Source organism: Marmota flaviventris, chromosome 9, assembly GCF_047511675.1.
Source record: "Marmota flaviventris isolate mMarFla1 chromosome 9, mMarFla1.hap1, whole genome shotgun sequence".
NCBI classification, from domain to species: Eukaryota; Metazoa; Chordata; class Mammalia; order Rodentia; family Sciuridae; genus Marmota; species Marmota flaviventris.
In genome coordinates, this window is record NC_092506.1 from 89,027,849 (window position 1) to 89,043,631 (window position 15,783).

The 15,783-nt window shown below is 33.3% G+C and overlaps 1 protein-coding gene across 1 annotated transcript in view; it reads left to right on the forward strand.

The window, feature by feature from the left end:
• Nucleotides 1–15,783, forward strand: part of Dync2h1 (dynein cytoplasmic 2 heavy chain 1) — a 377,152-nt gene that overhangs the window by 14,289 nt on the left and 347,080 nt on the right. The window contains exons 11-15 of the mRNA XM_071616653.1: nt 3,183–3,358; nt 5,803–5,998; nt 10,492–10,587; nt 13,925–14,077; nt 14,990–15,088. Coding sequence (XP_071472754.1) covers nt 3,183–3,358; nt 5,803–5,998; nt 10,492–10,587; nt 13,925–14,077; nt 14,990–15,088 — 720 coding nt within the window. The remainder of the gene's footprint in view (nt 1–3,182; nt 3,359–5,802; nt 5,999–10,491; nt 10,588–13,924; nt 14,078–14,989; nt 15,089–15,783) is intronic.

The following is a 15,783-nucleotide window of genomic DNA, read 5'->3' on the forward strand; positions in this document are numbered from 1 at the left end:
CATTTGTTTTTTTTGGGATTGGCTAACTTCACTTAGCATTATCTTCTCCAACTGCATCCATTTACCTGAAAATGCCATGATTTTACTCTCTTTTATTGCTGAGTAATATTCCATTGTGTATATATGCCATATTTTTTAATCCATTCATCTACTGAAGGGCATTTAGGTTGGTTCCACAGTTTAGCTATTGTGAATTGTGCTGCTATAAACTTTGATGTAGCTGTGTCCCTGTAGTATGTATGCTGTTTTTAAGTCCTTTGGGTATAGACTGAGAAGAGGGATAGCTAGGTCAAATGGTGGTTCCATTCCCAGATTTCCAAGGAAATCTCCATACTGCTTTCCATATTGGTTGCACCAATTTGCAGTCCCACCAGCAATGTATGAGTGTGCCTTTTCCCCCATATCCTCGCTAATACTTATTGTTGTTTGTCTTCATAATAGCTGCCATACTGACTGGAGGGAGATGGTATCGTAGAATAGTTTTGAGTTGCATTTCTCTAATTTCTAGAGATGATGAGCATTTTTTCATATATTTGTTGATTGATTGAATTTCCTCTTCTGAGAAGTGTCTGTTCATGTCCTTGGCCCATTTATTGATTGAGTTATTTGTTTTTTTGGTGCTTAGCTTTTTGAGTTCTTTATATACCCTAGTGATTAGTGCTCTATCTCATGTGTGAGGGGTAAAAACTTGCTTCCAAGATGTAGGCTCTCTATTCATCTCACAGATTGTTTCTTTTGCTGAGAAGAAACTTTTTAGTTTGAGCCTATCCTATTTATTGATTCTTGGTTTTAATTCTTGCGCTATAGGAGTCTTGTTAAGGAAGTTGGGGCATAATCCCATATAATGAAGATTAGGGCCTACTTTTTTTCTATTAGACGGAGAGTCTCTGATTTAATTCCTAGGTCCTTGATCCACTTTGAGTTGAATTTTGTGTATGGTCAGAGATAGGGGCTTAATTTCATTTTGTTGCATATGGATTTCCAGTTTTCCCAGCACCATTTGTTGAAGAGGCTATCTTTTCTCCAATGCATGTTTTTGGGGCCTTTGTCTAATATGACATGATTATAATTTTGTGGGTTAGACTCTGTGTCCTCTATTCTGTACACTGGCCAGAGCAATTAGACAGACGAAAGAAATTAAAGGGATATGTATGGGAAAAGAAGAACTTGAATTAGCACTGTTTGCTGACAATATGATTCTATACCTAAAGACCCAAAAAGCTCCACCAGAAAACTTCTAGAACTAGTAAATGAATTCAGCAAAGTAGCAGGTTATAAAATTAACACCCATAAATCAAAGGCACTTCTGTATATCAGTGACAAATCCTCTGAGAGGGAAATGAGGAAAACTACCCCATTTACAATAGCCTCAAAAAAAAAAAAAAAAAAAAAAAACAAACTTGGGAATCAATGAAAGAGGTGAAAGATCTATACAATGAAAACTACAGAGCCCTAAAGAAAGAAATCAAAGAAGACCTTAGAAGATGGAAAGATCTACCTTGCTCTTGGATAGGCAGAATTAATATTATCAAAATGACCATACTACCAAAAGCACTATCCAGATTTAATGCAATTCCGATCAAAATCCCAGTGGCATTCCTCATAGAAATAGAAAAAGCAATCATGACATTCATCTGGAAAAATAAGAGACCCAGAATAACTAAAGCAATCCTTAGCAGGAAGAGTGAAGCAGGTGGCATCACTATACCAGACCTTAAACTATACTACAGATCAATAGTAACAAAAACAGCATGGTACTGGCAACAAAACAGACTCGTAGACCAATGATACAGAATAGAGGACACAGAGACTAATTATTCCAAGTTTTCTGAGGAATCTTCATACTGCTTTCCATAATGGTTGCACCAGTTTGTTTTCCCACCAGCAATGTATGGGTATACCTTTTCCCCCACATCCTCATTAACATTTATTGTAACTTGTATGCTTGATAATTGCCATTCTGATGGGAGTGAGATGAAATCTCAGTGTAGTTGTAATTTGCATTTTTCTTGTTGCAAGTGATGTTGAACATTTAAAAAAAATACTTTTTAGTTGTTGGGCCTTTATTTTATTTATTTATATGCGGTGATGAGAATTAAACCCAGTATCTCACACATGCTAGATAAGCGCTCTACCACTGAGCTACAACTTCAACCTGATGTTGAACATTTTTTCATAAGTATATTGACCGATTGTATTTCTTCTTCTGTGAAGTGTCTGTTCAGTTCCTTAGCCCATTTATTGATTAGATTATTATTATTATTTTTTTGGTGTTGAGTTTTTTGAGTTCTTTATATATCCTGGAGATTAATGCTCTATCTGAGGTGCATGTGGTAAAGATTTTCTTCCATTCTGTTGGCTGTTTCTTCATGTTATTGATTGTTTCTTTTGATGAGAAAAAGCTTTCTTTGATTTTACCCCTTTTGCATTAGGAATCTTGTTAAGGAAGTCATGGTGATGATTTGGGCCTACTTTTTCTTCTATTAGATACAGGGTCTCTATTCTAGTGCCTGTGAACCCAGGGCCTTGTGCATGGGCCTACCAAATGAGCTATATCCCCAGCCTGTGTTTAAGTCTTTGATCCACTTTGACTTGAATTTTGTGCAGGCTGAACTATAGGATTCAGTGTCAATCTGTTACATATGGATTTCCAGTTTTCCCAGCACCGTTTGTTGAAGAGGCTGTCTTCTCCAATGAATGTTTTTGGCAAGCTAGCATTTTTGATAGTACTACTTATTCAAGTTTATATGTTGATGTTTCATTTTCTGGAATATTCTGCTTGATTCTATCAGTCAGCTTTCCAGAGTGCTACAATGATCTTGTATAGTTATGGAGGAAAGGTAAATGCCATAATTTAAATCCTTTAATAAAAGCTAATAAATAATGCTCTAATAAATAAAAAATACTCTAATAGCATAAAAATATTTTGACTTTCCTTTATTTTACCCTTCAAATTCTGACTTGAATGGGCTATCCTCTTGTGTTTTGGTTATAAGGTTGTATCATTCAGAAGTATGTTAGGATTGATATTCTTATGTTCTCTGACAAATGTTTTGTTTTAGTGTTTACAGATGAAAGGGAAACTGATTTCTGAATCACAGATCAGAGAAGTGAGCTCCTTATTTTATGCTAATTTTGTTAGGATATAAATGATACATATCTCTGTAATTTGACTCTTTAAGGTAGATGATACTATCAAGATTGCAGAGGCTCTTTTGTCTGACCTGTCAGGATTTCGATCTTTCCATCGAAGTGCTGAAGATCTCTTAGACCAGTTTAAACTATATGAACAAGAACAATTTGATGATTGGTCCAGGGAAATTCAGTCAGGTTTGTCTGATTCCAGATCTGGTCTGTGGTAAGTATAAATATACTAAACTGTAAAATCTAAAACCATATATCATTGATTCAAACAGCAAGATGGAGTTAATCCATTAGCCTTTTCCCGTTCTTAATTTTGATGTTCTTTTAATTTCTTTTGTTAGAAGATTGGAAATTTTGATGATATAATTTAGTTTGACCACCTGCTTCCCATTTGCTTCTAATGTCTTTTCTCTAGAATTGCAAATTCCTGTTTGGGAATTAGCTTTCTCTCTCCTTTTTTCCCCATTGTTTCATATATACTTTTCTTCCCTTTTGGCACTAATATTGCACATGCACTGTGTGCATACACACACATTGTCTTTAAACTGTAAATAAAATTTTTATTATTATATTTTTTTGCGGTATTGGGGATTGAACACAGGGATATTTAACCAGTGAGCTACATCCCCAGCCCTTTTTTAAAAAAAAAAATTATTTTTAAGTTTTGAGACACACTGTTGCTAAACTGATGAAGCTGCCTTGGACTTGCAATTCTTTTGTCTCAGTCTCCTAGGTTAACAGGGACCACAGGAACTTGCCCCATGCCTGACCATATCTTTTTTTAAAATATTTTTTCAGTTGTTGATGGACCTTTATTTTATTTATTCTTATGTGGTGCTGAAAATTGAACCCAGTGCCACACACATGCTAGGCAAGTTTTCTACCATTGAGCCACAACCCCAGCCCTGGATCACATCTTTTTTAAAGTAACTCTGTGCTGGGAATGTAGCTCAGTTGTGGAGCACTTGTATAACATGCATGAGGGTTCAATTCCTAGTAGTCCAAAAAAGTTAAAAATAAAAATGAAATAAAAAATAAAAGTAACTTTATCCACAATATAAAATTTTGTTTATTTCATCTATACCGATACAGAGGATAATTAGTGGTGCTTCTTAAATTGAATTAATTTTTTTCTTTTCTAAAAATTCTGACTCTACAGGAATATTGTAGGAACCAAAGGGTTCTAGGGCATAATGGTTATAACTTGGTGGTAATTTAACTTTTTCCCTTCATAATTTGAGCCTAAAACATGAGAATTTCTTTAATCCTCCCCTCTCCCTGCAAAGTGTTTCAGTCAACTAATTTGGGAATATTTGCATAGTTTTATTACTGTAGTTCTAGTGGTGATCCATTCTGTATGGTAACCTACCAAGGATCTGAGATCTGCTGTAGAAAAGCTTGTTCAACTTTTTTCAAACTATTTTTTTTTCCTGTTTTTATTTATTTTTTTATTGGTTGTTCAAAACATTATAAAGCTCTTGACATATCATATTTCATACATTAGATTCAAGTTGGTTATGAACTCCCAATTTTACCCCAAATACAGATTGCAGAATCATATCGCTTACACATCCACATTTTAACATAATGCCCTATTAGTAACTGTTGTATTCTGCTACCTTTCCTATCCTCTACCATCCCCCCTCCCTCCCCTCCCATCTTCTCTCTCTACCCCCTCCACTGTAATTCATATCTCTCCTTGTTCAAACTATTTTTTATTTGGTAATGAAACTCCTCTTCTCCTGCCTTTATTTTGGTGTTAAATCTGTATTGTCCCATGGAATCATCTGCATGTTGTTGAACACATTTTTGAAATGCTGATTTGTACAAACTAATTTTGAAGATCAGTCCTGAATACAGACAGAAAGAATCACTATTATAGTTTTCTGATAGGCTTTCTGTGTGTAAAGCAAAATTTGGTTTAACTCATCATTTTAAAAATAAGTATCTACTTTGTATTATACTTTGTTGCGTCTGCTGTTAATTAGGGGGAATAGATTTCTTCTTTGCTTTTCAAAAGTATGTTACTTTTTTAAGACTTGCAAGTTTTCTTAATTATTTGTGAAAGAATATGCATTATATAAATCTACTTCTAAAAGAAAGATGATGAAAACATAATACCTTATGTTTAATTTAACTCATCATTTTCACAATTCCATGATGACTTGAGTACTCACAAGTAATATTTGCCACAGACAAAAGATAATCCTTAGTGAAATAACGGGTAGAAGAATGAAACATTTAAATGTCTGTACTCTTACTATTTAGATTTATTTTATCATTGATCCTTTAATAAAAGTATTAAAGAAGAAAGTAGACCATTAAAAAAAAATACAAGTTACCCTTAGAGAATAAATAAAAACCTTTCTTTAATTGTAGATATGTCATTTTTGAGTCTTAGTTGACTGTTAAGGGATTGATTTTTCTGACTTTAAACTTTAATATTTGAAATATTAAAGTGATGATATATTTTGGATTTTATACTTTATTTCCAAAATCTGGATTGATAGTGTGTGAAAAACAAACATACAAGCTGTAATTAAAAAGTTTTTTTTTTTAACTTTACTACTAGACTTACAGAGAAGTAAAAACTATTGTGTATTTCATTAGTCAAGAGTGAGAACATGAAACTTAAAAGATTATTCCTTTTTTTTGTAGTATTGAGGCTAATAGTCGAATTATGGAATTGGATCCTAGCGATGGATCATTGAAAGTGCATTATTCCGATCGTTTGGTGATTCTTCTGAGAGAAGTTCGTCAGCTTTCTGCCCTTGGCTTTGTTATTCCTGCCAAAATACAGCAAGTTGCGAACATTGCACAGAAATTCTGCAAGCAAGCAATTATTCTTAAACAAGTATGAAATTATATTTTTGAAAGCATGGCTATTCTCTGAGTTCATTGTATTAAACTAGAATGCAATAAAGTCTTCATTTTCTACTTTTGATTTTTTTAGGTTAATTGAATAGCATTATTAACTTGTGAAATTATGGCTTGCTAAATGATTATTTTACACAATTTGCTTTGTAACCTATATAGGAATTTATTAATTTAATTTGTTCTTCTTTTCATTCTAAAAACATTTAGAAAAATAGAATATTGTTATTTTTCCCTCTTTTTTATGTTATTTGCAAAATTTTTAAAGGACCTTCCAATTAGAGTCCTCTGATTGCCTTTTGGGGGCATATTATTGGAGAATTCTCAGGTTAATAGATTGTTCTTTGTTTCTAGCCATTTGCTTAGCACCATCATGTCATTTACATGTTTAAGATCAATATTATCACCTCATTGTCTATCTCCTCAGCATGGCAGATGAGGCCTTTCTTAATCACATCCCAACTAACTTATTAGTTTGGCACTGCCTATATTCTCCCCTATTGTGTATTCTATGTGTGTTAGTCAACTTCTGTCATTATAACAAATACCTGAGATAATTAATACATAGAGAATAGGTTTGTTTTGGCTCATAGTTTGAAAGTTCCAGTCTATGATTGGTTGGTTCCTTGCTTTTGGGCTTGTGGTGTGGCAGCATATCATGGTGGGAACATGTGGTGGAGCAAAATTACTTACCTCATGACCTTAAAGCAAAAATACAGCGGGGACATATCAAGGGCGTCACATAGTTCCCTTCAATGGCATACTCTTATTTACCTAAAGACCTCCCACTGGTCCTCACCTTTTAAAGAATCTACCATTTCCCAGTAGTACCTTTCTGGGGACCAAACCTTTAAGACATGGAGCTTTGGGGGGCATTTAAATCTAAATGTAGTACTATACTTTGATAATATGAAACTTGGCCTTTCTCTGAGCATGTTTCCATGCACTAAAATCTGTCCTCTCTGATTGAAAAACCCAGTGTCATTGTTCAGTTTCCAACTTAAGTTACTTTCTCTATTGTGTGTTCTTTTAGTTGATTGTTTAATATTCTGTGTTATATTGTTTAATATTCTGATATGAAAATCATTATTATAGTACTTATATTGTATTGGATTTTTTTTCATCTTTTCTTTCACTTGATTAGTAGCTGTTAGAGTGTAGAAAAATTATCTAGAAGGCAGGAGCAATATCTTGGGTTTTGACCTTTCATTTGTTCTTCTATTCAACAAAGATTCACTGAGCACCTGCTCTGCTAGTTATTGTGTAATGAGAAATTAATAGATAGCTATCATAGACTGACACAGGATTTCTCACCTCTGCACTTTTAATGATTTGGAACAATTTTTTTTTTTTTTTCCCTGGGAAATGTTTTCTGCATTGTGGAATGTTTAGCAGTACCCCTGGCCTGTACTCAGTATATTCCAATGTATCTGCTTAGTCCTGATAATAAAAGCTATGTCTAGACATTAGCAAATGTCCTCTAGGGTATAAATCAGCTGCAGTTGAGGTTAACTGGTCTAGAGAGAGAGAATGAATTAAACTTTGAGTGCTCATTAAATATTAGGCTTTGTGATAGATCTGTAGCCATTTCCTATAGTTTTATTTAAAATATTAAGTAGAAATTTCCAGAAATAAGCAATTTTTAAGCTTTAAATTTTATATTATTCTGTGTAGGATGATGAAATCTGCCATCGTACTTCTTCCTGTCCAAGATTGAATCATCCCTTTATCCAGTGTCCATTCTGTAAATGCTACCACCCTGTAGAATTCATCTCTGTTATCAGTTCTGATCACTCATGGTATTCCAGTGCTTGCATTCAGCTAACCTTTATTTTGGTTAGTAATGGGCCCAAAGCAAAAGGATAATGATGCTAGCAATTTGGATGTACCAAAGAGAATCTGTAAAGTGCTAACTTTAAGTGAAAGTTCTCAACCTAATAAGGAAAGAAAAAAAAATTATGTGCTAAGGTTGATAAGATATATAGTAAAGGATTAATCTTTTATGCAGAAATTTTGAAGAAGGAAAAAGAAATTTGTGCTAATTTTGTTGTCACACATCAAGTTGCAGAATTTATGGCCATGATATGTGATAAGTACTTAGTTAATATAGAAAAGTCATTAAATTATTTGAGTTCAGAAGTATCTGCAGTTTCAGATATTCACTGGGGGTCTTGGGACATATCTCTTGTATATAAAGGGGGACCTACTATATTTCAGTTAATTCTCTGATTTATTACTTACATAATTAGAGATCACATGTATAAAAATTACATGTAGCTAGTAAGTTATAAATCTAGAATTTTATACCAAGTCTTTCTGACTCCAAAGCCCATATTTATTTAATTATAGCCCAGTTATGTGAACAAGCAGACACACAATATTCAATGTATTTTAAATACTATATTATATATGTTCAAAGTTCTGTGAATGTATAGAGGGGGAAATATTCAATTCTTTTCCTGGACAGGCATAGAAGTAGTATGAGTTAAGTCTTTGCAGAGGATTGATGGTTGTTGTGAATTTTGAAGAGCATTCACATAATCTCAGTTATGCAAGGGAATGTGTGATGATTTTGTTAAGCAAAAGCAAAGAGGCTTGCTACTTTTGTTTCTTAAGTATTTGGTCTGTCACAGTATGGCTCAACAAATGAGTGAATGGTCATATAGTATTTATATTTACCTTTGGAAGAACAACTCAGGAAATGTATTTCTGTATACCTTTATTTATGAGCAGATATATTTAGCTAGAGTGAGGAGTATGAAGTAGAATGTTGGAGAGAGAGCAGTATGGTCAGATTGTTGAAATATTATATATTCTCTTGCTTCTTGTCTTCTGATTGTGCTTTTTCTGGGCTTAAATTTTTATTTTATTTTTTGGTGCTAGGTGTTGAGCCCAGGACCTTGTGTGTGCTCTGCCACTGAACTATTTTCCTTGCCTGGGCCTACGTTTGTGGTTCCAAATGAGTAGAGTGGGTATTCTTCACCAAATAAAGTGTATTTTTCATTGCATATCAGTGTGAAGAAGAGCATGTTCTAAAATTATTTATTTTTTTAAGCACATACTCTGTGCCAAGAATTTTGTGAGGTGTTGGAATACAAAAATTAAGACAATATCTCCTTAGACTCCTCATACTCACTGCAGGATATCATCTTTATCTTATTCCTTGAACCTTTTCTTTTTCTCTCAACAGTGTTGACAATGTCTTTTGTCCACCACTGTACCTTGTAGGTATCTCAATTTGTTGATTCTTTTTTTAACTCAACAAGTATTTATTGTTTGCAATCAGATTGGCACTGTTCTTAGAGCTGTCATTCCAGTAGGAGACACAGATAGCAAACACATAGCTAAGTAATACAATTCTGGGGAATGATAAGTGCTTTGAAAAAAAATAAAACCTAGTAAAGAGATAGTAACAAACACAGCTATTTTATATAGAGTGCACATGGCCAACCTCAATGAAGAGGTAACATTTGAGAAGAGACATAAAGTGAGCAAAAGAACCCTACAAATGTGTTTAGGAATACTGTTCCAGTCAGAGGGAATGATAGAGGCAAAATTCCTTAGGGAAGCCTTAGTTGGTAGGACAGAATAATAAATAATAAGACCACCTTTGTTGCAGTACAATGAGAGAGAGGTTTGTGGTGGAACTAGGGTCAGTTTATGTGGAATCTTATATGCTGGGTAAAGGTATGGGTTTTGCATTTGATCATTTTTTATTGGGAAATCATTGGAAGGTTTTTAAAAAGAGTTTTGGAATTATGGATTTTATTTTCAACTGTATTGGATGTCATTAAGTTTTGAGTAGGCAAGAAGTGTGATACATGTTTAAGAAAGATTATTCTGGATGCTTTGAGTGAACTATCAGAGGCCGTATTTGGCCAAGGAAACTAATTTGAAGACTGTTTTACCAAGAGATGAGGGTGAATGAATTAGAGGGGGATTGATAGAGGTGGTGTGAGGTGGTTGGATTCAAGATATATTTTGAATGTATAGGTAATAGGATGTTGTTGATGTGGAATGGAAGAGAATAAAAACAATATATGTATAAAAACAATACATGTATAAATAATATATGTATAAATAATTATAAATGTCTAAATAATTATATGTACTGAAAATGGAGGGAGCAGGTTTGGAGAGGTATAGGAGTTAAGAATTCGATTTTTTAGCATTTGACATGCCTCACTGGTCCTTTACTCTATGAGACTGTTAACTGTTTGATTCCTGGGAACTGGTTTTATTTTTGTTTAATCAGCCTCAGGACATAAGTTGGCACATTATAAGAACTTAGCTTATGTTCATTGATTGTGTATATTACTTCATAAATAAATCCTATATTGATATAAAAACTTATTTTTGGTTTAATCCTATGATTGAAAAGCTATAATTTCCATCTTAAAAATGGAGAAAAATTAAAACTAAAAAATTTGTCACTTATTTTCAATTATTGCTAACTAAAGTTTTACTTTGTAGGTGGCACATTTTTATAATTCTATTGATCAACAAATGATTCAGAGTCAAAGGCCAATGATGTTACAATCTGCCTTAGCATTTGAACAGATAATTAAGGTAGGTCTACTTTTTATGTTTTATAATTTAGATTTTACATGTGAAGTGATTCTTATTTCTTGGTTTTCAGTGGAGTCACTGAAATCCTTTCCCAGTGGAGTCATACAGGGAGTGTTAAATTCCCTCAGCAACAAGTTGTAATATATGTGAAATGTTTTTACTAGGGAAAGTCATTAAAGACTCACTCAGGTTTATATTGGGAGCTGGTCACATAGGCATTTTCTGCCCAGTATATACCAAACTACTAGACTCCTAGAAGACAAGCAACTATTTAGCATAAACCATGTTGTTTGGGTATCATTCAATCAGTTAAGGTGGTGGGACTGTTTTAGAAATCTAAGTTCCCAAACCCTGCTAGCTAATGGCCAATCTTTTAAGGAGTCCTTTCAAATGAGTCAAACTTACTATCTTAAGTCAGACTTATGATCTTAACTCTTTTCTGCACATAAGTCTCAGGCTAAAAATTTACTGACAACTGTATAATTCATATTGTAGATGTTTTAAATCTTTTTTAAAAATAAATTTGTTTTGAATAACACGAGTTTAATGGAAAGTTTAAGAATACAGGTAAACAACAAAAAAGCCTAATAGATGGTCATTTTTTAACAGTTTGTATATATCCTTTTAAATTTCTTTTGCTATGTATACCTTTATAAGTATATATTTTGAATAGGGGATCATTTCTTATTATTTTTAACCTTTTTCACTTAATACACAATATTTTAATGTTTCATTTATAATGTGAAATAACATTTCGCTTATTTTGTTGTTGTAACTTTTTCTTCTCTAATAAATATATTCAAAATTAACATCTGTTGATATTTCTGAAAACATATTTTCTGAACTTGCCTTCTGAGAAATGAATATATATTATGTGTATGTTAAATGAGACATAATAGTGGACAAAGCTAAGATATGAGTAGAATGGAAAGAATACTAAGGTTCTTTATAAAGCTTTGGCCACTCATTATATTGTAGAATTTCAGAAGGCAGGGACTTGATATATTTTCATACTCTGTAGCAATAGAACAGTAAGTGGTATGTAGTAATTACTCAATAAATGCTTTTTAAACTGATTCACAGAAGATTCTATTGACTTTATTATAATTATTTAGTTTCATTCATTCATCATTATATTTCAGGGACTTACTCTGCACTACCATTTATCACTTAAAGTATAGAAACCTTACTTTTCTGTAGGTCTGTTTACTCTCTTATTTGTCTTAAGTATTTGCTTTAGTTAACATTATAAGATTTAAGGAACTTACGGGAAGGATAGTGTGTGTGTGTGTGTGTGTGTGTGTGTGTGTGTGTGTGTATTTTTGAATATATGTTTATATTTATTTATTTTTTCTCATCCCAATGTTCTTTTTTCCTTTATGAAGTTCCAAGCTTCTTTGGTTATCTGTTTATTCTTCCTTTAGCCATGCTTTAAGAGTAGATAGGCTAATGACAAATTTTCTTAGTTTTTCTTTGTCTGGGAATGTTTTCGTTTCTCTTCTTTCCTAAAGGATATTTTTACCATATTTAAAATTCATGTTTGACAGTTTTTGTTTTGTTTTAGCACTTTTAAAGTGCTGTTTTTCTTTTTGCTTATCTCCATGATTTCAGAAAAATTCATTATCATTCAGATTTATATTCCTCTCAAATAATACTTTGTTTCTCTGGCTGCTTTCAAGATTTCAATGATTTTTTTTCCTTTAGTTTTCTGAAGTTTTATTATTATTGTGATCTGGCATAGGATTTTTTAAGTTTGATCTTTTAGGGATTCACTCATATTCAGGTTTTTGTCTTTTGCAAAATTTTGGATGTTTTCAGTCATTGTTTCTTTGTATACTTATTTCAGTTTCTCTTCTCCTTTTAGGATGTCAGTATTTGTGTATTAGTTATTTTATCTCAGAGTTCCCTGAGAATCCTGTCTATTTTTTCCCCTATTTTCTTTCTTGTTCCATTGGGTGAATCCTATTGCTTTGTCCTCAAATTCACTGATTCTATTTTCTAACATCTCCACTCTATTATTGGGTCTAATTATAAAGTTTTTTTAAAGAAAATTTTTGTTATTGTATTTTTTAGTTCTATACATTTCAATTTTTTTCTGAAAATTTTCTTTCTTTTTTTTTTTCTAACTAGTTCTGAGAGTTTTTAATTGCTTATTGAAGTATTTTTATTATGAGTGCCTAAAAATTCATGTCAGGTTATTCCAGCATCAAATTCATTTCAGTATTGGCATCTTTTGATTATCTTTTCTCATTCAAGTTGTGCTTTTCCTAGTTTTTGATATCATGAATGATTTCAATTATATCCTGGTCATTTAGACATGGTATTATGATACTTGATAATATTTAATCCTCACCTTTTAGAAAATAGTTCTGGGTGGGTATATGTGTGTGTGTTGTTGTTTTTTTTTCCTGTTGGACCCTGCAGGAACCATTTTAATGAAAGTGGAATACTGATTTGCACTGTTTAATTGCAGATGAGAGGAGTGAAAGTTCAGTGCCTCCTTTTCCCCTCCATCCTGTGAAAGTGAGGCATCAACTTGTGTTAACTCACTGCCTGCAAGCAGGGTGTGCAAGCCCCGTTTCCTCTTTAGCCCCATCAACAATACCTTGGCATAGGAATTAGAACACGGCCTGCTTTTACAAGGAGCGATAGAGAATCAGTTATCCATTTGGTCCCACTGAAACTGCAAAGGGGGTAGTTTTCCTTTGGCTACTGTATGTTGTGCATTCCTCACGATTTTCCTAACCTTTTGTCTCAAGAGAAAATACTTCTTAAAGTTAGTCTTCTGCAAAGACTTAGCCAGAATATATAGAAGACAGTAAGGAAACCGAGGTATGTTGTTACCTAATTCCTGAAATGTTTGGACTACCTGTTCTCTTCATTCTACCATTTAGTCTTTCTATGCTTCTTTGCTGTGTTATATGTAAGGGTTTTTAGTTATAAGAGGGAGACCCTGGAAGAAATCGAGCTACTCAATCTTGCCTGGACCATATAATTTATAGAAATTATTATATACTTAAATTTTTTGGTATTGGGGATTGAATCCAGGGGTACTTAATAACTGAGCAATATCCCCACCCCTTTTTATGTTTTATTTTGAGACAAAGTCCTATTAAATTGCTTAGGGCCTCACTACATTGCTGAGGCTGGCTTTGAACTTGTGATCTTCATACCTCAGCCTTCTGAGCCACTGGGTCTGCAAGCTTGCGCCACCACACTCAGCTATATTTTCTTTATTGCAGGTCGGCGTTGGGGATAATCGAGCTTATGATATAGAATTAAATCTTTCGGAAAAAAGAAATTATCTAAATACTAAATGAAATTTATTGTACCATAGAATTCAAAAGCAGGAAGTGGAGGAAAGTCACAAATTACTTGGGATAATCCTAAAGAATTAGAAGGCTACATTCAAAAGCTCCAAAATGCTGCTGAAAGACTTGCTACTGAAAATAGAAAACTGAGAAAATGGCACACTACATTTTGTGAAAAGGTATATATATATATTGTTTATACAATTGAATAAGCTATGAAATTAATTGGGACACAATTTTTTTTGGGGGGTATAAGGGGCGCTTGAACTCAGGGGCACTAAACCACATCCCTAGCCCTATTTTGTATTTTATTTAGAGACAGGGTCTCATTGAGTTGCTTAGCACTTTGCTTTTGCTGAACCTGGCTTTGAACTCACGATCTCCTGCCTCAGCCTCCTGAGCCACTGGGATTACAGGTGTACACCACTGCACCCAGTTTAGGACACAATTTTAAAAGTCTTATTTTTGAAATAATTTGAGACTTAAAGTTGCAAGAATAGTATATAGTTTACATTTATACTTCACTTAGCTTCCCCTGATGTGAACAACTTACATTAGTATGGTTATCAAAACCAGGAAATAGACTTTTGAATTTTACAAGTATTTCTACTAACTTTTTTTTCTAGAATAAAATTCAGTTTCTTAGTTTGCATTTAGTTATTGAGTCTCTTTACTCTTCTCCTTCTCAGTATTTCCTTGTTTCATGACCTTGATGCTTTTGATAAGTACTGGTCAGTTATTTGTGGAGTCTCTCTCAATTTAGGTTTATATGATATTTTATCATGCAATTTTGACAGGAATATTATGGAAATATTTAGCCCTTCTTGGTACACAAGGCAGGTGTTAATATTTCTTATAGGTTGAGTCATACTTGATCACTTGGTTAGGATAGTGCCTTGTCAGTTTTCTCTATAGAAAAGTTACTGTTTTTCCATCAACACTTTGAGATTATAATGCTCTAATTTAAAAAAAAGAATTAAATTATTTATTTATTTTTGTGTTTCTGGAATTGAACCCAGGGCTTTGTACGTGCTAGGTAAGTACTATACCTCTGAACTACACCTTCAGCATTATGCTTTAATTTTTAATAGGTGGTCGTTCTTATGAATATTGATCTACTCCGGCAGCAGCAACGTTGGAAAGATGGATTACAAGAACTGAGAACGGGCTTAGCAAGTGTAGAAGCACAGGTAGATTATGTTTTACTTTGTGTCAATACTTTGAAATGATCTTTTCAGAATGTGAATATATGAATTGATGAGAGTTCAGAAGGGTATCTGTTAAATCCTTGCTTATAAATTCCTATCAAATTTAGAATTATTTGACTGAATTACATATAAAGTCTATAAATTAACAATGAATTTCTATTGAAAATATAAAAATCAATATCTATTTGTCTTATGGAATGCCTAATCCCTTAATTCAAGAGTTTGTTGTTTTTCTGACTTGGTGCTTAAACATCTATCATTTATCTTTTAGGTGATTTTGACATCTGTAGAACACAGTTTAGATGGAAGCCTAATGATTGAAAGAACTCTTTGTCACAATTTTTTCTTTTTAGGAGGGAGGATAAAACTCAAGTTTTATTCAGATTTTGATATAAGATGATGTATATACAGCAAGTAGCACAGAGCCTGATACACAAGAGCTGATAGTGGGATCTTACTTGAATATGAATTAGCTCTCTTAGATGTTTTCAGTTTTTAGAACTTTAAGAAAAACCCCGGGCTGTATGTGATGGCACCCATATGTCATCCCAGCAGCTTGGGAGCCTGAGGCAGGAGGATCATGAGTTTAAAGCCTGCCTCAGCAACTTAGCTAGGCCCTTAGCAATTCAGTGAGAACCCTGTCTTTCAATAAAAAGTGTAGTGGCTAAGGACCTCTG